Source organism: Carcharhinus amblyrhynchos, chromosome 24 (assembly GCF_965287045.1).
Source record: "Carcharhinus amblyrhynchos chromosome 24, sCarAmb.v2.hapA, whole genome shotgun sequence".
In the NCBI taxonomy this organism is placed as follows: domain Eukaryota; kingdom Metazoa; phylum Chordata; class Chondrichthyes; order Carcharhiniformes; family Carcharhinidae; genus Carcharhinus; species Carcharhinus amblyrhynchos.
Genome location: NC_137347.1, coordinates 32,752,076 through 32,776,944, shown reverse-complemented (window position 1 = coordinate 32,776,944; position 24,869 = coordinate 32,752,076). Strand labels below are relative to the sequence as shown.

General features: G+C 39.3%; 1 protein-coding gene across 2 annotated transcripts in view; it reads right to left on the bottom strand.

Annotated features, from left to right (window-relative positions):
• Positions 1–1,440: 1,440 nt before the first annotated feature.
• LOC145357997 (mannosyl-oligosaccharide 1,2-alpha-mannosidase IA-like) overlaps positions 1,441–24,869 on the bottom strand; it is a 139,237-nt gene continuing 115,808 nt past the window's right edge. For both annotated transcript variants that reach the window (XM_080211663.1, XM_080211664.1), the window contains 3 exons: positions 23,454–23,626; positions 18,021–18,136; positions 1,441–13,548 (listed from right to left, as the gene is read on the bottom strand). In XM_080211663.1, the coding sequence (XP_080067789.1) occupies positions 13,419–13,548; positions 18,021–18,136; positions 23,454–23,626 (419 nt within the window). In that variant the 3' untranslated portion in view covers positions 1,441–13,418. The remainder of the gene's footprint in view (positions 13,549–18,020; positions 18,137–23,453; positions 23,627–24,869) is intronic.

Sequence of the window (24,869 nt, the reverse complement as noted above, 5' to 3'; positions counted from 1 at the left end):
ACACTGCAGTGAGCAGATCACCTCCTGCCTCTCCAAAATCTGTCCACCATCTAGTCGTCCCTCAATCTGGTTATGGTTTCTTTATTGTGGAGTCCAATAGGCGTAGACAAAGGTCGTAGTTAGAAGAGGGCACTCACAATGTTAAAATGGCGGTGCAGGCTCATTGGGCCGCAGGGCCTGTTTTCCGTGCTGTGTTGTTCTTTGTACAAGGCACAAGTCAGGAGTGTGATGGAATACTCCCCACCCACCTGGACGGGTATAGCTGCAACAACATTCAAGAACCTTGACACCATCCAGGACAAAGCAGCCTGCTCGATTGGCACCACATTCAGAAACATCCACTCCCTCCATAGTGCACAAAACTGAGCATCAATCTACAAGATGCACTGCAGCAATTCACCAAACATGCTTAGACAGCACCTTCCAAACCCACAACCACTCCCATCCAGAACAAGGGCAGCAGATACAGGGGAATACCACCACCTGCAAGTTCCCCTCCAAGCCACTCACCATCCTGACTTGGAAATATATCACCATTCCTTCGCAGTTGCTGGGCCAAAATCCTGGAATTCCCTCCCTAATGGCATTGTGGGTCAACCCACTGCATTTAGATTGCAGCATTTCCAGAAGGCAGCTCACCATCACCTACTCAAGGGTGACTAGGGATGCGCAATAAATGCTGGCCAGCCAGCTACGTCCATGTCCCACAAATGAATAAAAGAAATGGTAGCTCCCAGGGTATTGAAGGTGGAGCATTCTGTTGAATGTCAAGGGTGGCACACTGGTTAGCGTTGCTGCCTCAATTCCAGAGGCATAGGTTCAATTCTGGCCTTGGGTGAAGTGACTGTGTGGAGTTTATACATTCTCCCAGTGTCTACGTGGGTTTCCTCCAGATGCTCCGGTTTCCTCCCACAGTCCAAAGATGCGTAAGTTAGGTGGATTGGCCATGGGAAATATGTGTGGTGTCGGATTGAGCTTGGGTAAAATACTCTGTCAAAGAGTCGGTGCAAATTCAATGGGTCAAATAGTTCTTCTGCACTGTAGGGATTCAATGAAAGATGATTGGTTGTCTTTTTGGAGATGGTAATTACTTGGCACTTATGTTACGGCGCAAATGTTACTTGCCACTTATTAGCTCAAGCCTGAATCTTGATCCAGTCTGGCTGCATGTTAAAAGAAGACATCATGGAGGGGATAATAAAACACCCAGAATCAATTCACAGTGTTGAACATATGGAATAGGAGGTAGGGAGATAGTATGGAACAATTTAAGTGGGAGATGGCGCAGGTATTTGAGAAAGAGGTATAGAATTTTTCTGCACTTGTGTTTTCATGTAAATATTGTCCTTTTTTTTTGCTGTATGTCAGATTTAAGATTTAAATATATTCTGTAGTTAAAACAATTTGATTAAACATAGGATAATATATCAATCTTTAATTATAAAGGATATTAGTTACAATATACCAAATTTATTACATATTTTGGTCTTTCATGACTTGAAAAAATTACATATATTAAACCACTAGAAAAAGTTCACATCAATTTTGCATCCAATGTATAACTGCAATCTTGCAATTAGCTTTCATTACAATTTTAAAATAAAATCACAATACTTATCAACACAATTCCAGAAGCAAACTTTATAGATGCATTCTAAAGGGAAAATAATATATGTCCAAGAAAATTAAAATACCTTACAACACAGAATAAAAGGCGTCCTCCCTTTATTCCTGCTCTAGTCCCTGACCACAATGCTCTTACAACAAATCAAAAATAATCAACTGCATTTCATTCAACTTCTCCATCTTGCAATTTGCAAAACCGTGTTTTCTTAACTGTATAAATCACAGGATTCAATTCATGTACATTGTACAGTTGTGAACACTGTGTACAATGAATTGTAGCAGTAACACTCAACAGTTCGTAAACTAGCACAAAAGATAGTTTTACTAATTAGCAGTACATTAGTCTTAATATAGACCATTGTTTTTCCTTTAGGAGCATATGTTGGCTGTGTGTAATTTGTGAATTATACAGGAAAGATACACTATTACATAACAATCACTTCATTTAGTAATAACTCAACAAGAAACAATATTTTAACAGGGCAGCACTTGACAAGTGCAGATTTTAACAAGGCATTTCTCAAAGAGAACTGATTGATGTACACATTGTTAAACTTGACACAGCACTAGCACAACTTCCATGCACACTGGATACAGATGCTGTGAACATATAATACAAAGCAAAAAGATCTTGACAATTGTACCTCACAAATATTTCTATTGGAATCAAGCTCAATGAATTTAAATTCAATGCATGTCAGCTTGCTGGAGGCAGTGCTATGAAATCTAAGAGGTGAAATAGCTAGAAGATAACCGGACACTTAAGCTCAATGCAAAATCATTGCTACTGAAAGAAAAATATCTCAATTTTCCCACTCCCCATGCCCCAAAGCTGTGAATACGCATTCCATGTGCTTCAGATTATTGCTTATTCTTTAGTATGTAAACATTAACCTGTTTTGGACCTTAAGATAAGAAACCAATGCAAAATGCATACAAACAACTATTATTACTGTTATTCATGGGTCAATACATGCACTTGTTAAGTCGGCAATTATACTGACATTAAGATAACAATGTGGGCCATTGTAATCTGTTGATAGTCAAGCTGTACTGTCAAATGACAGTATTCTACACATTGTTTCCATACTTTTTAAATAATGTTGTGGACTTGAGATTTTATAGCTACCCTGAAGGGTTTCTCAATTCGATAGTTTTATCATCACATCATCTTCAAGAGAGAAAAAAAACATGTGAATCATCTGTAAGCTTCACTGCTGTACAACTATTTTATTGTAAATCAATATTAGATTAATTAATAGAAGTTCAGATTAAAGTCTGCTCACAGAATGTATTTTGAAAGGGAATTAGTTTCTGAAAAGGCTGAATCTATAGACAGACTACTTAGTAGCAGTCTCTATTATGGAAAATGTTAATTTTTAGAAAGAGACAATGCTCTTGAGGGATCAGTCAGAATCTATTTGGCTGGAGTTAAGAACATAACAGAAGGAAAAAAACAGTAATAGGCTCAGGGGTCCCTCATGCCTGCTGCACCATTCAAAAAGATTATGGCTGAATCTCTACACCAACTTCATCTTCCCACTGAACCCGATTACACTGCTTGGTGTATTTTGTTAATCATCAAATTGTTGGAAGATGACAGAGGAGCAGATTTTCAAGAAAATTACTGAGATGTGCAAGAACTGCAGAGTGTATATAAATGAACAGAAGATTTAAACTACCCTAGTACTAAATGGGCAAATTAGAGGAGAAAGGGGTAAAGATACCTGAAATGTGGTGAGCAGAACTTTTTGAGCAGTATGAAAAGATTAACTACAATGGTTCCAGAGATGAGAGATCACAAGTTATGTGAACAGACTGGAAAATCTGGGATTGTTTTCCTTGGAGCAGAAGGCTAAGAATTTTGATGGAGGTGCTCAAAATCATGAAAGGTTTAGATAGAGTGAATAAAGGTCAAAAACCAGATGACATGGATTTAAGAACTAGAGGCAATGTGAAGAAAACAAACATATTTACGCAGATGTTTAGAACTTGGAATGCAGTGTCCAATACAATGGTGGAAACTGATTCAAGAGTATCCTTTAAAAAGGGAATTGAATACCTCAAGGAGGAAAAATTGCAGGGATATGGAGAAAGAGCAGGGGAGAATGACTAAGTGGTTGCTCTATGAAAGAGTCAACTGACCCTCTTCTGTGTACTAATTCTGATTCAAGTGTAGAACTGAGCCATACAACTAAAGAATTCTTTGTTCAAATCCCAGTCAATTCTTAGCTGACATTAAGCTGCAGCACCCTGGGCTAAATCTACCACTGCTCATAGTGCAGACCACATTTATCCACTCAGCAATTGCAGGAAGTTATTTCCTCTTTTAAAAAAATCCTGTGAAGATTTTCTGAGTAACATTCAGTCTGAACACCAACATTAATCATTTATTTGATCCAATATTGATGGAGAATAAAATAGCTGTACCAGAGTGAATCTTGTGTATCCTTTTCCAAATGGGTGTTAAACATGTGCTCAAGGCAAATAATGTGGACATTAAATATTCCATCACACAGCAGTTTTTTTCTGTTATTTTCATACACCCAAGAAATTAGATGAAGGGCATTAATGGGGTCAGCAACTTAGAGGGAATAATGAGAAGTGACAGGCTTGGGGAATGTGGCATAAAAGGGGTTGTGATCAAAGGAGTAATAGTATTGGGGGCAGAGAACATTGCCGAATTAGATATTAAAATTGGCATTTACCACCATTGAATGAAGTAGACTATAATTTCCTGAATTAAATTACTTCTCTTTAAGAATATGCAGTCCACACAAATATTTCCCATCCTCAGATGTAACATCTGCATTCACAAGCTTCCAGAAATTATTTTCTTACAAATATTTGGATTTATCTCACATATTTGTGGGCATTGGGCTCAAAATTCCTAGTTTGGAAAGGGTGAAATGACAACATTCTCAATATTGTGCAAATATAGATATGTGATATTACCTATGCTAAATTTCATCCCATCTACCGTTCCACATCCCAGACTAAATCCACTGCAATATATAAACAAGCAGCTTTCATTCCACCACATCAAATGTATAAGGTAAATTGTCAAACTTCTGATCTACTTTGATATGTTTCTTCAGGTTGCCTGATGATTGAAAAGTCTGCATTCTAGTGCTGTGACCTCCACCAATCATTTCTCCTACCTGGAGACATAGTTGTTATGAGGAAGCATTAAGCAATTTGGGAATCCTATTGTATGAGATACATGTTGGTGGAAAATGCTGAGGAGCAGCAGGAACTTGTACAAGAAGCTTGGCTCATCACATTAAAAGAGAACCAGCCCAAAGAATCCTCTCATTCAAACTGAAGTAGATCTTTAAATCTTGCCATTCCACTTGCATTTTCCTATTGCATTCAATTTATTACTAGTGGGATTCATGGTCTGGTCTTGACCAATAATAAGCGCTTGGTTAGCAATATTGTGATGTTCATTTACATTTATCAATGCCTTATCTCTGTTGCTACAAAACCTAATTTGATATATTTCAAGATTGGAAATATTAAAGTATTGGCAAGCTGAATGAAATGGATATGATTCACACTGAGAATGCAGCCTAATGCAGCACTCAAAAATTTACTAGGAGACAAAATGTTTTGGACATGGTGGGGCAGAAACTGATTTAAGACCTCTTTCAGACACATTGGGCAGAATTTTTCTGTCCAACCTGCCATGGGAATCTTAGATGAGGGGGGCAGGCCATGCAAAAATCCGTTGACCTCGGGTGGGAATTTCTGGACTTAGGACGAGCGCAGCCAGAAAATCCTGGCCATTGGATTCTACATCAGAAGTACCTAATCACATGGATAAAATTGGTTCCCCTAGCTAATTTAAATAGAATTGAATAAGACTGCCATCACGACTCATGCTGCTCACTAGCAACTCATCTAATCGCTCGCACATAATACCATTTAAAGGCAGCTTCACATCCTTTAAAAGGGAAGTTTATGGCTACATTTAGCTGTTTTTATTCATTTGTGGAATATGGGTGTTGCTGGCTGGCCAGTATTAGCTGCCCATCCCTAGTTGCCCTTGAACTGAGTGACTTGCTAGGCCATTTCAGAGGGTTCTTGAGAGTCAACCACATTGATGTAGGTCTGGGGTCACACGTAGGCCAGACCAGGTAAGGATGTCAGATTTCCTTCTCTAAAAGAACATTAGTGAACCAGATGAGATTTTCCAACAATTGACAATGGTTTCATGGTCATCGGTAGATTCTTAATTCCAGGTATTTTTATTGAATTCAAATTCCACCATTTGTCACGGCAGGATTTGAACCCAGGTCCCAAGAACATTAGCTGAGTTTCTGGATTAATGGTCTAGCCTTAATACCACTAGGCCATCACCTTCCCCACTGTTACTGAAGATTTGCTGGTAAGGGTAGGCAGAAGCAAAGGTCTCTCATTTTTGTGATGCTGTTTTAAAGAAGGAAGCCAACAAGAAGATTTGCAGGAAAGCAATACGAGTAAGCAGAGGTAGCAAAGTAGGTGAGCTTTGTTCCCAAAACACGGTGCAATAGCCTCACCAAGCCAGTTAAGATACATCTCCTATCCCTCATATTTACTGCTTAGACCTGCACTACATTTAATTTTAGCATTCTAAAAATGTTCCACACCTGGACATACTCCCACCTTCTTCCGCTGAGAAAATGATACAAAAGTCTGAGATCACATACCAGCCAACTCAAGAACAGCTTCTTCCCTGCTGCCATCAGACTTTTGAATGAACTTACCTTATACTAGGCTGATCTTTCTTTACTTTCTAGCTATGAGTGTAATACTATATTCTGAAGCCTCTCCTTTCCTTCTCCACTGGGTACTCTATGAACGATGCTTTGTCTGTATAGTGGGCAAAAACAGTACTTTTCACTGTATACCAGTATGTGAAAATTATAAATCAAATCAAATTCAATCACTACAGCACAATTTATTCATTCTTCGATTCTTCTGCTCCTATTTCAGGATTCTACAGCTGCTACTCTCCTCACTACTGCTCCCCTCACAGCTCTGTCACGTTTAACATAAGAACTATTCTGACATAACAACTACTGAAAACAGCTCACCACTCCAACACTTTCTTGCAGGTCAAACCATAAAAAGGGAAGAACAGTCAACCGCAGAAGAAGCCACATTTCATGCAATGCTGCTCCCATTGAGGAGCATTATCTTTGCCAAGGTTGGAGAACAGACCCTGCGAGGTTTCCACCATTTTGTCCTTTGCTCTTAACTCACTTAAATCCTACCCATACATACACCTGCTCTCTGATCTTGCAGAGTAGTTTCGATCGTTGGGAGTTAGATCTCTGTGAATAGTACTACTTTAATGTGAGGGAGGGGAAGATACAAGATGCCTCATCTCAGCACATCTGCTCCTTCAGCATCCTGTCAGCCAGTGCCATTGTTGCTACAGATAGGTAGAAGAGTCAGATTGCCCTGGCCTAAGGTGAGCTCCAGTTGCTTAAAATGGAACCTTTAACAGTCCAAGCTTCTCAAGGTCACGTATCACAGCCATTTCAAGTGTCTTCAGTGGAAATTCAGCAGCCTTTCACCTCAAGCTGAAGCCACTAGGAACTATTTCAAAGGTGTACTAGAATAAGTAAGCAAGCGCAGAAGTTAGACAAAAGCAAATTACCATGGATGCTGGAATCTGAAACCAAAAGAGAAAATGCTGGAAAATCTCGGCAAGTCTGGCAGCATCTTTAAGGAGAGAAGAGTTAATGTTTCGTGTTGACCCTTTGTCAAAGCTGAAGATAGACACTATGATTTTGTGCAAGTGGACTATATAGGCATCAATCATTATAGCCATTTGTCACATCAAGGTTGAAGTCTTAGAAACAGTAAAGTAAAATCTCTTTTGTTTGATGTTGATTTTCATAACGTTAATGGTGCATCAGAACACCTACGAAGGTGCACTGATCAAGATCAGATCAGGTGGAAGGGTGTGTTGGAGCTCTGTGCAGGGCAGGGAAGATGCAGAAGAATCTCTTGTCAATAATTTCTACCCTAGAGTTCAAGCAGCTTATAGTGTGGGCCATACTGCTCTTTTTCCTCCAGGATCCCTCATTCCCTTCCACATTTTTCACCCCTACTCCTTCTTCCCCAAGCCAAGTTTGATTACAGAACATTCAGCAAGCTATTCCGAATTATGGCGCTTGTTCTGTGCTGCAACAAGGTCTTCTATCCAGGTGATGAAATCATTGGGCACCATTTAAAAGAGGCAATGGGAGCTGAAGTAACACTTGTGATGGTTGTTTGTCAACTGTTCATGCCATGATTTGTTGGATAGGGTAAACAAGTGATGTTTTGAATATGTACGCAAAGCAATTTCATTAAGGATCCTGATACAGGCAAATGCCAGACATCTAATGAGTATGCAAACTAATACAGCATCAGGTCCACTTTCAGCACCAAATGCTTGACTGTGTGTAAAAGAAGAGTACAAATCAATGTCCATTGGAGAAGGGATACATGTTTGATATCCAAACTTTTCAAACTGAGCAGCAGTGCAAAAAAAAGGGCTAAGCATGGTCAGGCATCCAGTTGGAAGTGGAAAATCAGAATAATTATCCCTTGACTGTTAATGCAACACAAGCTAACAATCAGTTAAGGAAAACATTGTCAGATACCAGTTTGAGTATCTGGTCAGAATGGAAAAAAAAGAGAAAACATATTTAATAAATGTAGCAGTATGTTGCTGCTTTAAGGAAAAAACGATTTAAGAGTACTCAGGTATTCAAGTACATTGAAGTGCACTGACCAGATGAGAGAAGCATTAAAGTGCACTGAGACCAGGTAAAGATAACATTAAAGTGCAGAGACTGGGTGAGTGGAGTATTAAAGCTCAGAGATCAGGTAAGTGGAGTACTTAAGCAGAGAGACCAGATAAATGATGCAAGAAAGCACCAGGATCAGATGAGCAGAATATTACTAGGTGGGCAGTGTTTTAAGCTGCAGAGGCCAGATAAGCAGAAGATTATTGCACAGAACAAATGAGAAGAGTATTAAGATCACATAGATCATATTACAGTGCACTAAACTAACCAGTAGATTTTGTTTTTGTCCTCCATGCAATGTAAAAGAGTTGGAATCCACAATGAGTAATCTTTGCCCTGGAGTGAAGAAAAAAACTCCTTCTAGCTACATGGACTATTAAAGTGTACCAAGTCATCCAAAGGAAGGGATATTAAACTAAGAGGGTGAATCAAATAATAATTTAAAATGCAAAGAACTAAGGAAAGAATTAAGCATTGAAAAGCAAAGTGAAAAAGGTTAAGTGCATCCAGAAGAAAAATAAAGATTGCATTAAAGTTCATGAGTGGCCAGCCAGTATTAGAATTCGTTGAGAGGTCAGTGGAACATGAATTTGGGGGAGGTTGAATAAAGGGTAATTAATAGAAGAAAGGAATGGACACCTTAGCGTATTAGGCATGTAGTACATATGGAGCCGAGTATATTGGAGCTGTAACCGTGGTAGCTGTATATTTTCAGAAAATGGGTTTATAACATTCAAAAAACACAGTATTCAGATAAACTTAAGTCATCCAAGCTAATAATAACATATCATTCATTTTATGGTGGTACTTTTTGGGGGAAGGGGGTTGGCAAGGAGGGATGTAGGCTTCTGATGCAGTGCCATGCCCATTGAACATGTTTCAGAACAATCTGGGTTTAATACTAGAGCCTTTAACTCTGCATTGTGCTTCAAATAAAATTACCCTCTGTTCGTGCACTTAAATATCAAAGCATCTTGGATAAAACAAATATATTGTTCCTTTCAGGGTAATGCACAAAATCATACAATACAAGAATTTATAATTATTTTATTCAGTAATTATGTGCTTAACTAAATTATCTTTACTCTGTTGCATTAACCAGATTATGCATTACAAAACAACACAATTGCCATTGTCTGAAGGCACACTGTACATACATCACAAACAAAAATGAATGAAACTGCAAATATATAACTGAGATCAGAGCGAAACAGTCTAAATTTATACCAGGAGAAAAAAAATTGTGGAAATAGATTATATCAGGAGATTATAGGTCAGTGAGTCTGATCTCAGTTATGAATAAACTACCAGGATGCATAACATGAGGCAAATTAGTGAAGAATGAGAAAGGCAATAGCAGTTGTCAACAGACCTGGCTTAAATCGAACTGAATTTAATTGAAGAAATTACAGAGTGCACGGATGAAGAAAATAAAGAGAACGCTGAGCTTTCAAAAGGTGTTTATTAATGTGCCATATAAAAGGCTTATTATGAAATTAAGGCATACAGTATTAAGAGGATGTTTCACGGCTTGCTAAGAAGTTGGTGGTAGTTTAGAAATACATCAGGCGTAGGCAAAAGGAAATGATATTGAAACTTGAGGATGATACCCAATAGAAGGACTGAAATTTGTGAAGAACAACCCTGGAGGTTGGAGGACATGAATAGACTGATGGAGTGGAGAGATAAGTGTTAGCTACAGAGAATAATACAGAGAAAGGTCAAGGAATTGTTTTTAGAAAGAAAAATAAAGAAAATTATTCCTTAATATCATCAGATTCTTAATACAGGGACAAACAGTTTGAGGCAAAGGGTGAAAAAATGAGTTGTGCAGTGACAATTCTATAAGTGAGTATACCATACATCATGTCTGAGAATTATTTTATAGTGATGTTCTGAGGAGATTCCCCTTAAAGAAATTTAGATCTTTGACACCAAAAAAGAAAATGCTGGAAAATGTCAATAGGTCTGGCAGCACCTGTAAGAGGAGAAAAGAGTTGATGTTGAGTCCTTGATGACCCTTTGTCAAATCTAAAAGGCTGCCAGACCAGCTGAGATTTTAGAGCATTTTCTCTTTTCGTTTCAGATTCCAGCATCTGCAGTAACTTGCTTTTATTTGGTGCAATTTCCAGCATTTGGTGTAAATTTCTTATATACTAATAGATCCTGTGGCATTGATGAGTTAGGGTATGAGGAGGAAAGCACTGCAGGTACTAACTGTGACAGGAAGTGATGTTATATGTAAGACTTTTAATTAATCATAGATATAAATGTTATTTTCCTGCCTTAAATGAGAAAGTATACCCAATAAGCTGGACCCAAATCTATACAATGAATCATGTTCATTCAGGTAATCATTTAACCACATATCAACCTTTTCTTTGCTTCACCAGTAATGAGAAATTAATGATGTTGGGAATATCTCTATTAAACATTTGACACAAACATCATCAATAGTAATTTCTAAGTTTTTGATCTCATTATGAATTACTATTAATATAATAGCATTTAGTACAAATAAAATTTGTAATACCAACTGCCACAGTCTTATGGGGTTCAGTAAAATGTAGCTGTCTGTATCATCTTAATCTTGTGTGATTTACCACTTTGTGCTTTTAGAGACAGGACCTTAATTTGGAACAATAAAAAGTGAGTATACTTTGTATGCCCTTCATTACATGTTGTCAAAGAATGGGCATCCTCTCATCTCCAAAAATAAAGTGCATATATCTAACATACCTTTCAATATGTCCCAATACAAGATCATAAAACCCGAGTGATATTCTCAGTTTTGATATGGCAATAGTATATATAAAAACAAGAAAAGTATGTTGAATTTATTCAAGATATTGGTAAGGCCACAATTAGAGTAAAGTGTGCAGTTCTGGATCCCTCAATAGGGAGGGTTAATCGTGAAAGAGGAACAGTCAAAGTTTACTTAATTGTTATAAGGAATGTGAAGTTATGAGAAGATTGCATGAAAACTTAGGTAATTGTTCATTGTCAAAGACATTTTAATGGGTGGGTCTGAAAGAGATTTTCAAAATTATTAAATAAGAGATAGTTCCCAATTCACCAACCAGTGAAAACAAAGGACATAGACTCAATGATCACAAAAAGGAAATTTTTTTTGGAATGATTAAATGTAACGTTTCGTATCTGTTGTCTCAGAAATCATTTGAAAAGGATTCAAATAACCATCTAAAAGAAAGAATATAAAATGGTACAGGGTTGATGGAATTGAGAGAGAAAAGTGAGCACCAACACAGACTCAATAAGCCAAATGTCCTCTGCCTGAGCCATATGATTCTATCATCAGAATAACTGGGTTGCCCTGCAACGTAAATCAGAAACAATTAGATCCTCAGGGGTTCAGAGAACAATTTTCCATATTTCCCCACATTTGGGTTGGGGAGTTTAATTTGGTGTTTGCCTTTCCCAGGAAATCACATGGCATTAGGATGGTGTGGACTGTATATTTTGTAACTCAAAGCATGGAACAAACTGGATAGATCAGTGAATCTATCCAGTCTGTCATTTTCATACATTTGTAATTGTCCATATGTAGACATTGAATTCAAATGGTATCAATGTACAACTGACATTAGAACGATAGATTAAATTTATAACTGAGTTCAGTCTGAAACTGTGTAAATTAATAACTGGAATTAGAATAGAAGTGCAAAATAAATGATATGAATTAAAATTGTAAATGAGAAACAAATGAGAATGAGTTTAAAAGTATAACAGGTCTGATGAAAGTACATATTTGAGCAATACACATGATACCTTTGATTAGAAGTTCCATGATTATATGGCAAAGTGGGTAATTATCAAACAAAATACTCGATTAAAACACAATGGTATGAAATTGGTCTACTCTAGCAATGCAAAAAATAGCTTGTAGCAAATTGGCAAATGATTTTTCACTGTGCCAGTTTGTTTTTCATTATTTGGAAAATACTGCCAAGATTTTGAATTTCAAACCAAGTAAAAACAGAGAGATGAGGAAAGGGGTGACAAAGAGTTTGCACTATTTTTCTGTGAAGCTAAGTGGAAAGAAGATCAGGTGAGGTGAAAAATCAGCTTCCAACTTGTTAAGAACCCATTTCATGCTGCTGGCATGGACCAATTTCACCCCCAGTATTGCAGAAAAATCAGCCTGTACATATTGAAAAAAAAGTGGAGTCAATATAATTGGAATACGAAAAATAAATGTTAAAGTTGTAAAACTTGCCTTGGGCTGTAGTGTAAAATGGATGAAATGTAAAAGGAAAGCCAAAGCCACTACAGCTCAAGATGAATTTTACACCATTAATATTTAATTTCCTGCTTCTTTCCTTCATATGCTGTTGACTAAATTAAATATATTCTAATCCACACTGGTTAACATGCTTGCTAATTTTTTTGTTTAAAATAAATTAACAAACATGTTAAGGGTAGCACCGAGAAACATTTTAAGCAAATACGCAAATGAGTGACCCAGAGAAAATGAAAGGCCTAGTCAATGGATAATGGAACCTCAGAATCCCCAGATGATCATGTAAATGCAATATTTGGTCATAGTACCAGAGAGATGCTAGTTTAATTATTAATATAAACAATGGAATATGCATTTACTTTGCTTTACACAAATATATTTTTTATAAAATGAGAAGAAAGTAAAGTTAACAGCCTTTACATTTATGAAAATTTAATCCTTTGGTCAGAAAGAACAGAGTCAAATTGATGCTTGCATTCTCCCTCATTCAAACCCTGTGGACGAGTAATATATTTCTGAGACTTTGCTTTTAGTGTGATCCACTACAAGCAGTCAACAGGCCACGCAACTCCTCACAGAGGAAATCAATGTGTCCAGAGCAGATCAAACACCACAACACATCGATTACACTGCTGACTCTTAACTCATTTCTATCTAAATCAATAAAGGTCCTTTACTGGAAAGGAAATGTATCTCAACCCAAAAGACTGATAAAAGTTAACCCTTCTTCAGGGTAGATTTGTTTACTGATCATTTGTGATCACTTGTTCTTGTGTGTTCCTTTGTATTACAGGCAGCGGATGGGCCTCAGTGTTAAACACCCAATGTTCTGGAGACAGCAGTTCATCTTCAGAGAATAGCACATAAAGGTACCTTGTTTGAGGAGGTAAAAGAAGAAAAGGATTAATGTACCACTTGAAATAACGAAAAAGCAAAATGTAACACTTTGCAACATATTACTTAACTCTCTGGGCACAATTTAGTGCCTCTCTCTTGGTGAGTTTAGTGGTGGGGGAGGGACATTAAATCAAACGAGTTGGTGATGGATAGGGAGACTCTACTGCCTTCTTGCCTTTGCACTAAGTCAATGGCAGGAAGGCTGTGGATAGCAAAACCTGTCAGGGTTGTTTGTGGGCTTCTGTGGGGTTGAGGGGGTGGTTCCCTCATTTGAAGGCACTCTGATTGAGGGATCTGGTGTCACGAAGGAGGGAGTCTGAGGGCCATCCTCATGTTCCTAGCAAATGACCCCATTACCCACACCTCCCTCATGACCCTGCAGTTCACTTTCTCCATCATTCTCCTGTGGCCTAGGTCCCTTGGAGATCTTGGACTCTGGATGAATGCAGTACCAGCAGCAGCCACCACCACCACCACTGTGGTGACACTGTGAAGCAACAATGAGCTGCCACCAGCTCTCAGTGGGCAGGACACCTGCGCTCCTTGATCCCAGGGAAGGCATACTACTGCCTAGTTAAGTGTCAGATAGGTAAAATTAATGGTATGTTTCCTGAAAAGGGGTGGTGTGGAACTCTCACTGGCAATAGAGTCAACAAATGAAACCTTTTGTCTATATTAAGTTCTGCTCTGTGACAGTGGTCTGTTCTGTTAGATTCCAACATTCCCAGTATAATGGGAGTTTCTAAATAAGAGTTTCAGTTGGTTGAGGGAAATATTTCACAGTATCTTAGAGGACAGTTTTTCTTTGCTGTGTTTGTGTCTTAAATGCTCAAATATTTCTCTTAGTGTATAAATGCTTGAGAAGAAGCACAGGGAAGATTTCCTCATGGCGTCAATTGAAGTTTGCAGCATTTGAAAAATATTCAGGGGGTGTGGAGAGATGGGTATGGGCTGACAGTGATGGACACCTCATTGATACCAAAGGCCTGTTTAATGCCCATTTTAGGCAGATGCTCCCTACATATGCAAATAGAGTCTTTAAGCATCTCATTTGCAATTTTCAGGTATAACTAGACAAAAATCTGCTCATGTACTAAAACTTAGTGAATTTCTGCCCTCTGGCAATAATTGGGCTGGCAGAATGACTGCTTCCTCAATTTTGCGCCTTCTTGGGCAGATGTGAAAAAAAATCCCCGCCACCAGTATTCAATTTGTTGGACTAGTTTGTGAAGCGCTCATTTTATCCCAGTTTTACTCTCATCGTTCTCCTGGTATATTCTCTTCGCAGTTGCTTAGGTGGAATTAGTACCTGTTCGTTACGCGTTATACAAAACTGTTTAAGGTTTTAAAATGGCACCTGTGACACATGTGCACACCTCTGACAGAGCATCAGATGCCAGATTGGTAAAGGCATTTGTGCATATGAACTTAACACTGGCTGGCAGCATGCAGAGCAGGCTGATCATGACATCAATCAGCTGTATACAACATTAAACAACATGTGCTAATTAAAAAGATCACCAACTATTTATAGGTTAGTTGTTGATTTATTTCTTCTGAATGTGCTATAATTCCATGAAGTGTGTTTTCTTTATTATTTAATGCTTCAAAAGTCTATTGGGAACTGTCTAGGTGTTGAAAGTACTTTTCTGCTAATTCCAAGGATTTTGCCCAAGCCATTTGCAATGAGTAGTGTAGTAGGTTTTTCTTTTGGTATGATCATGACTGGAAGGATGAGCTTAGACCATGCACAGCAGTGAAGCTGCTTTAAGAGAGAGGAGGAGAAGAAGGGTTCTCAGCCAAAGGCCAAATTGGCCCAGGGTCTTTAGAGAGCAATTCACCTACCTAAAGCCCAACAACCCATGTTTAAAATATTTGTGCCTCAGTATGGAAAGTTAACACTAAAACATGTCAACTGCTGCAGTCATATCTCCAGCCTCACATCAGTGAAATAACTGCATTGCAAGTGGCTATAAAGGTGAATATTGCTTTGGGGTTTTAAGCATCTGATTTCTTCCAGGCTGCTGGTGGAGATGTTAGAAACATGTTGGAGCTTGCAGTGCACTATTACATAAAGGAGATCACTAACCCTCTCTATTCAAAGAGGGACAGTTTCATCTCATTCCCGCTTAACAGAAAAGTCGGCAGAGCAAAAGCATTTGCAAGACTTGTAGGCTGATCCATGGTGCAGAGTGCCATTGACTTCACGCACATTGCTTTGCTGCGCCTCGTGTCAACCAGCAGTGTACCTGAATTCTGCTCCCTCAATATGAAGCACAGGATGCTCACTTCCCAGAGGGGAGAGCATTCTTTTGCTCTTCAGTTTTAACTGGAAGCCAGAGCAGTTGGTGAAGTGAGCAACTCTCAAGTTGGCCAGGAGATGCTGGACAGGGCAAGAGGGTTACAAGGATTCAAGCTTCCTAAGGAACAGATACAGTCCAGATAATCAGGGAATTGAGACAAAGAATGTTTCAGACAACTGAAGTTAAGTGAACAGAAAATAAGGTTCAGAAGAACTTAAGGAAGAGTAAAGAAAGTGTTGAGTCAGAGATAATTGCGTCAACTAGATTTAAAGTAGGACAGCAGACTTTCAGAGGTAGCAAAAACGTTTGATGTAATTTTAATAGGAATTCAGAGTTAAAGCAATTGTGCTGTCTTGACTGCTGTCTAAATAAAGAAATCCTAAAGGGGTTGGTGTAAAATCTTGCACTCAATTCACTGTTAAAAATGGAGCAAAAGCTTTGTTTAAAAGAGTAATTTATAAACTATGGACTGGAGTTTGGAATGCAAACTGCTCCGGGATAGCATCATTATGAGACAAGATTTTAAAGTGTATTTTCGAGAATGGAGTTTGGAAACTCTCATGATAATCATCTCGGGATGCGGAGGAGAAAATCACTAACTTGAGTTCAGAACAGAATGGGTATTTGACTTTGTGCATTAATGAGACCATTGTAGATTGAAATGTACTTAGCTGTCCGTGATCATTTTTAAACCCGTATGCATTATTAAACTAAACAGGAGAGTAAAAGAGTACTGATCAAGCTTTTCACGTTTAACAATTTTTTTCCCTTTGTTGTTAAAACTAATTAATGGTCTTGCAAATCTGTTCTTCCATGTTTTATTTAAAAAAAAGTAAACTTACGGTCTTTTGAGCCAGAGGTCCAATTGTGGGATCTTCCCATCTAGTTATAACATCAACTGGGATCATAACACTATGGCAGTGCGTTTCAAATCATTGTAATATAACTCCATTTTAACTCACCATCACCTTCTCAAGGGTATTTAGAGACAGTCAAGAAATTCAGCTTTGTTAGCGACGTCTGTGTCCCATGAATGAATTTATGACCAAAACTTAAAATTTAACATAACCCCAGATACCAGCAAAAACAGAACAGCAATGAAGTAGCGCATAACCTTAGGTGTATAAGGATTAAAATTTGAATATTTCAGATTAGCATATCATCATATAAATTTGAAAATCAATGCTTAAGCGTTTTGTAAAAATATTTTATTTGCTCATGTAGGTTTCAACCAGGTTTGCCATATTCCCGTGAAGGCTCTCTCTCCACCTGCCATGTCTTGTAATCAGTTGCTCTTCCCCATCTCCCCCAACACCCTCTTTATGCACACACATGCACCTCTTCCCAGCAACCTCCCTGAACACAGAAACACATCAGCCACTCTTCTCAACCGCCTCTGTCCACTCACTCAGGTTATCTTTGATGTATTGCTAATCTGTTTAAATCTGTAGTCTCTGCTCATGACTCATCCGTCAATGGGAACAGTTTCTATCTGAACTTCTTATGATCTTCAACACCTATATCAAATCTTCTCTGAACCTTTTATCCAGTTTCTCTAATCTATACACCTATCTCAAGTCCCCAACTCTGCAACCATTCCAGTAATTTTTTTCTGCATTCTCTCAAAAGCTCTCTCATCCTTCCCAAGCGCACTGCCCAAAATCGGATATAATGCTCCATCATTTTCAGGGGAAAACCGATTGAACCTCCACTCTCTCTCCAAAGGCACAAGGTTTCTTCTGGTATCCCATCTGAGTGACTATTAAGGAGAGGCAAGACCAATTTGTGAACGTTGCCAGCTATTGCACCATGGAGGGGATCATAGCTAAACCTGATATGTCCTCATTCGATTTCTGAAGATGTGCAATCTCAGCAGTGACAACCAAACACTCACCTGCAGCAGAAGCCTTAACTCTTTTCTACTTAACCCCAGGAGCCCTGAGGACAACTATAAAAGCTGTACTCCTTCCTGGGCTAAGATAATTCACTCAGCACTTATCAAGGATTAAACTTGCAATTTGCCAATTCTGTTTAACTTGATTCATTGGATAAAATGGATTCGATGGCAAGTCAAAGGAGGAATTCTAGTTTTAGTGCTCCATGAAGCTATCTGAATACATCAGTAGCAGTAATCTTAATACCTACTTTAATGTCTCTGCAAGGAAAAAGCTCTGCTGTACATCATCATGGTGCGGCAGGGTACTGTATACATCTCTTATCCCAGAAAATCCAGCCTCAACTCGACAGTGCTGCTCCAGAGCCTGTGCAGGTAGAAAAATTGGGGTTAAATTTGTTTATTGCACTTCCTCAAAAGCCACCCACACCCATCCTGCAACTGTCCTAGCCCTGACTCATCTTTCTCAAACTCGAAGCTCATCTTGTTCAGAAAATATACCTCCTGCTCCCTTGACAAACTCCCATGAAACTGTTGAGCACCCAAATGCCCTTGCTGGTTCCCCTGTAAGCCAATATTTTTGATGATTCTTTTTCTTCAGGTGTTGTAAATTTCTCTAAATCTGCTGTCATTTTTCCTCTCAATACAAAAACAATCCTTTTCTCCACCACCCTTGCAAATTAATCATCTCCAATCTCCCCTTCCTCTTCAAAGTGCTAAGATGTGTTGTCACCTCCCAAGTCCATGCCCACCAGAAGCAAGATTTTTTATTTGATATCTAGAATTGAATGAGCAGAAATTTCCCCCAATTAATTACAGGGGAGACCGAAGTCATTGCCTTCAATTCTTGCTCCAAACTCCATTCTCTAGGTACCAACTTTACCCCTCTACCCACCAACTGCCTGAGACTGTTCAGAAGCTTGGAGTTTGACATTGAAGTCTGCTTCTGACTGCAATATTCAGGACATCACTGAGACTGACTTTTTAAAATTCCATTGTGTCACCCAACTCTGACCTTGCCTCAACTAATCTACTGCCGAAACCCTCATTCATGTCTTTGATACTGAGAGACTTGATTACTCCAATGTACTCCCGGCTGCTCTCGCATATCAATCCTCCATTACCTTGAGATCATCCAAAACACATCTGCCCTTCTCCCAAGTCATACAAGTCCCGTTCACCTTTACTCGCTAATCTACGTTGGCTCCCAGTCAAACAAAGTTTCAATTTTAAAATTCTCATCCTTATTTTCAAATCCCTCTGTTGTCACCCCCTCCCTATTTCTGTAATCTCAAGCTCCACAACGCTCTAAAATATTTGCGCTCATTGAATTACGGCCTCTGGCGCATCCCTACTTTTAATCCCTCCATCATTGGTGGCTGTGCCTTCGGCTGTCTAAACCTCAAGATCTAGAATTCCCTCCCGATGCCTCTTCACTTCATTTTCCTTAAGAGACTCCTTAAAAACCTACCATATTAACCAAGCTTTTGGTCATCTGAAGTAATAGCCCCCTATACGACTCAGTATCATATTTTGTTTCACATTGTTGCTGTGCACCTTGGAAGGTTTTATTATGTTAAAGGCGCTACATAAATACAAGCTGTTGTATTAGACAGATTATATAGTAACAGGATTAAGGCTACAATACAGGCACTGAAATTCCATCAGCAAGATATAAAATGGGATCATTAGGCTCCCACATAAATGCAAGTCTTTCTTTTCTCCTTTAATAACTCCAGCAGGAGATTGATGGAACGTCTAGAGAAAAGAGAAAACATTCTGGGAAGAGTTGGTTGGGATTGGGACAGGGACAGTAGTGAGGCCACAAAGGTTGAAGGTAGAATAATGATGAAGGAGGACAGCGTACCAAACGTCGCTGGATTCCGGGGAAGTGCCGGATGATTGGAAAACGGCTAATGTTACGCCGTTGTTTAAGAAGGGTGCCAGGCAAAAGGCGGGGAATTATAGGCCTGTTAGTTTAACATCTGTGGTAGGTAAAATGTTAGAATCTGTCATTAAGGAGGAAATTGCGAGGCATCTTGAAGGGAATTGCTTGATAGAGCAGACGCAGCACGGTTTCATTAAAGGGAAGTCGTGTCTGACAAATTTACTGGAGTTCTATGAGGATGTGTCTAGGGCGGTGGATAGAGGAGAGCCGGTGGATGTGGTCTTTCTAGATTTTCAGAAAGCGTTTGACAAAGTGCCTCACAAGAGGTTATTGCAGAAGGTCGAGGGACATGGAGTTGGGGGTAGGGTGTTAGCGTGGATAGAGGATTGGTTGTCAAATAGGAGACAGAGAGTGGGGGTCAACGGGTGCTATTCGGATTGGCGGATGGTGACTAGTGGAGTGCCCCAGGGGTCGGTGCTGGGGCCTCAGCTTTTTACCATTTATATAGATGATCTGGAGGAGGGAACCGAGTGTAGAGTGTCGAAATTTGCTGATGACACCAAGATTGGGGAACGGCAAATTGTGCAGAGGGTGTGGAGAGTCTGCAGAAGGATCTAGATAGGCTGGGCGAATGGGCCAGGAAATGGCAAATGGAATTTAATGTTGGCAAGTGTGAGGTGGTCCACTTTGGTAGGAAAAATGGTAGGAAGGAATATTACTTACGAGGCGAAAAACTGCAGCAGGCGACGGTGCAGAGGGACCTCGGGGTCCTTGTGCATGAGTCGCAAAAACCCAGCTTGCAGGTGCAGCAGGTGGTCAGGAAGGCGAATGGGATGCTGGCCTTCATAGCGAAGGGGATTGAATATAAAAGTAGGGAGGTCTTGCTGCAGCTGTATAGGGCATTGGTAAGGCCACAACTGGAGTACTGTGTGCATTTTTGGGCGCCGCACCTGCGCAAAGATATTTTGGCCTTGGAGGGAGTGCAGAGGAGGTTTACTAGGCTGATACCGGAGTTGAGGGGGTTGAGCTATGAGGAGAGGCTGAATAAACTGGGCTTGTACTCGTTAGAGTTTAGAAGAATGAGAGGAGATCTCATTGAGACGTATAAGATGATGAATGGGATGGATAGGATAGAGGTGGAAAGACTCTTCCCGCTCAAAAAAGACAATAGGACTAGGGGGCACAGCCTCAAGATAAAAGGGGGGCGGTTTAGAACGGAGTTGAGGAGGAACTTCTTCACTCAAAGGGTGGTGAATCTCTGGAATTCTCTGCCCATTGAAGTGGTGGAGGCTGCCTCGCTAAATATTTTTAAGACGCGGGTTGATGGGTTTTTGATAGGAGAGGGGATTAAGGGTTATGGGGAGAGGGCGGGAAAGTGGAACTGAGCAGCGACAGATCAGCCATGATCTTATTGAATGGCGGGGCAGGCTCGAAGGGCTGGATGGCCTACTCCTGCTCCTATTTCTTATGTTCTTATGTTCTAATGTACCATTTATAACTTCAGTTAAAATTGGGATCTAGAAAGGAGGTTGAACAATCAGGTTTTTAGTGGGAGTTGAATTAAGGAACCAATCTGTTGGCTTAACATACAAGATGAGCTTGCAGAGATCCCATTAGAAAGAGATGAGGGCCTAATTCTCCAGCCATTCACACCCTGCTGCCACTGCCAGCAAGAACAGAAAATTTGGCGCTCAGTCAAATCTCCATTCACTGCAGCTGAACTGGAGAATCCCAGCTGTGGGCGAGGTAGGAGAATCCAGCCTGAGAGTTCAGGGATAGGAATCATGAAGGATTTGCTTTACTAAACTACGAGAAAAGGAAGTAGTAAAGGCATCTAAACTGATGGTCTGTCTCTAACTTGGAGACATAGTAAGCAGTGAGCACCTTGCGCTTGTTGTCAGAGGTGAGATGCAAAAGGCATGGAGTAGAGGTAATAGGATGCAGTTGGCAGTACTGAAAAGCCTCGGATTGGTTACCTTTGTCTTTCAGGGTTATACTATTATATAATGAGCCAGGAGAAAGAGGAAAATGAGGCTCCATTGATCTCAAGGGGTCAGGCCAAATCTGATAATAGATGGTTGAGTAGTCATGTGCCACATATGCTTACATTTTGTCTCTTGAAATTCAGGGAATTAAGATGGGTCACATACGGGCAATAGCAATGTTAACAGGCCATGAAAGTTTTGCTTGAAAAGAGCTTCAACAGCGGAAGTTAGGACATTGTTGAACAGTAACAACAGTGAATACAACTGAATAGAAGGCCAATGCTAACCACTAGGGGTTTGCCAGTGTAGCTGCAAGATATTTGGGGGATAGTTGCTGCAGATGCAGATATAATGAATTATGGAAGGTAAGTGGTCAATGCTAGTCTTGATGATCAAAACCACAAGACTGAAGTAGCAATGGGAGGTGGCAGGTTTGTGCAGAAAACTGTAAATATAGGTAAGAGAATTTATATATAGGGAGAGGTATAGAGATCAATCTCTGGACCCTCACCACTGACTCCACTGCCCTATCTAGCTACTCTCAGGAATACAGTCAGTGGTGAGGGTCCAGAGATTATGATGCAGGAAAGATTATGATCTTTCCATGTATAACTGGAGAAAATTTCAGCTCATTCTAGACTGGAAAGGAGAGATTGTAAAATATGATGATGAGGAGAAAGATCTGGGTGTCATCAGAGAACAAATGGAAACTAACCCCATGTTGTCACTGTTACATTTTAGGATATACTGACTATTGTACAAAGAAAGGATTTTCAAAAGAAAAGTTCAGTTTAAAAATAGGAGTTTTAAAAGAAAGTGAGATTGTGTGAATTTATAAAGAAAGGTCACATTCTGCATGCATTTGCCAAATACACAATGAAGTCAGACATTGATTCTGTTATTCAGGATGACTGGAAAATATAGGAGAAGCATTAACTTATTCAGGGGTTTCAAATAATTCCATGTTGGGTGGGGATAAAGATGTAAGTTTTCATTACGTTAAGTTTCAAAGTAAGCAGTGCAGTAGCCGTTTTTGATTTGCAGTTCTTCTGGCTAAACCATCAGATGGAAAGGAGGAATCAGAAAATAAGCTTCAGACAAGGATGAGGTAAACAAAGATTACGTGTAGAGAGTCAGACACTGAAAATCTGCGAGAAGGATATAGTGCATGGAGAGGAAAGTTAAAAATTAACGCCAAGCTAGACAAGATGGCCCACATAAAAAAAAGCAGGATAGCATATTCACCGATTTTTATCATTCATGCAGAAACGTATTGATGAAACATATTGGTAACTATTGCTTTGCATGTGCACTTTGCAAAATAAAACAGCTTAATTTTTTTTAATTAAAACTAGTGCCACTGGTTCAAATTCAAAAGAATTATGCTGCCTCACATGAAGGATAGAGAGTTCACTCACATGAAGGATAGAGAGTTCACTCACATGAAGGATAGAGAGTTCACTCACATGAAGGATAGAGAGTTCACTCACATGAAGGATAGAGAGTTCACTCACATGAAAGTAAGACCTCACATCATATAAGAAGTTACTGACACCAGTGAACACAAGGTATTTGTGCCACACAACTTGTAACATCTGCAAAGGGACAGTATGCAGAAGAAGGTGAAGGAGCTGAGGGTGGTTCCTTGAAGAACTCCCATGGTGACAGTGCAAAGTGGGAAAATACACAATTGCTACTCTACTCTGATTGAGTGGATAACAGTGGGCCCAAAAGAACCAGTTCCCTAAGGCACTTCTAATTAAACTATTATCAAAGCTGTCTCAAAGGGTCTATATGCCATAGTCACATACCTGTACTGCCTCCCAACCCCATTCTCGATACCTAGGGTCATGGGTAAATCTCCACATGTGCATGTAGGTTTCAACCACCTCAGGCCGCAGGATATAATATTTATCATTCATTCTTGTAGCAACGGCGTCTGCACCACCATCAAAACGAAAGGCTTCAGGACCAAGCTTAGTTGCTAAAAATCAAATTACACATTCAAAAAGATTACAATATTCAAAAAATGTCTCTTTAATATGAACGTAATATTTAATTGCAGAATTTGTCTTTTCTGCATCGCTAACTAATGAAGAAGGGTCTGAAATTCTGCTTCTGATGTGATGTTGGTTTTTTTTTGTTACACTGACTGCACAACCTGTGACTGAGCAGTGCACTGGTGGCCCTGAAATTTCTACATCAACTTTAATGAATAATTAAACATGGCTGTAGTTGCATCTTCTATACACAATGCAGTCTTAGATGAAGCAGAATTCTTGGCCTTTAATTACAAATTAAAAGGATAAGTGTCTATATATAGGAAAATATACTTATTTCAGCTCTTATCAAGCTTCAAAATCAAATTCAAATTCAATTACCTATGAGTCTTAGGCAAGATCAAGGGTGTGAGAAATAAAGGGCAAGTAAATGATCCTATGGGCAAATGAATGGATGGCCTCCATTTAAATGATGAGTAGTGGAGATGCAGCTTCATGAAGAGGGAGCAAGCAGATTTCTCAAATTCAGCACTTCAGGGATTTCTCCCCAGAAAATACGAGGACTGTGTTATGTTTAATTATCCAGATGAGCAGTATAACCTGAGGAACCCAGGAACAGGTGGAGAAAAGGGCAGCACATTTGAAGAAATATGACAAGGAAACAGCATCTGACTGTGCTACTCACTTTGTGAATTACCAACAAACTGTTTCTTGCAAAGTGTTGCCTGTTTCATATGTGTTTTTCACTCATGTCAAGCCTACACAACGTTATAGGTTGTTCTGTGCATCTCATGAGAAGTCATATCTCCGGGAACGTTTCTTCAAAGAAGAATTTAAATCTTCTCACATTTACTTTTTTTCATCAAAATACCTCAATTTTTTTTGAGATCATCTTGCTGCATGAACATGTATTTTTTGTTACTCTCATATTTGCAAGTGCACATTTTGCATTTGCTCCTTCAATTTTCAAACTCTAGAAACAGGGGACTAAAAGTTGGGTCCTGGTTCACCCCTCTTATGGGCATAAAATGGGTTTTTTAAAAAAAAAATCACCAATTTTGTAGGGCTATTATAGTTGCTCCAGAGCAGCTGGAATAAGTCCAAAGCTATTTGGGTCTTCAGAAGGGTTTCAATAAGAGACTCCCTGTGGCATCAGAGAATTGAAAGATAGATGGAAAACAGGAAATGGAGGGTAGGAGTTCAGAGAAGTTGACCAATGACCTTTTC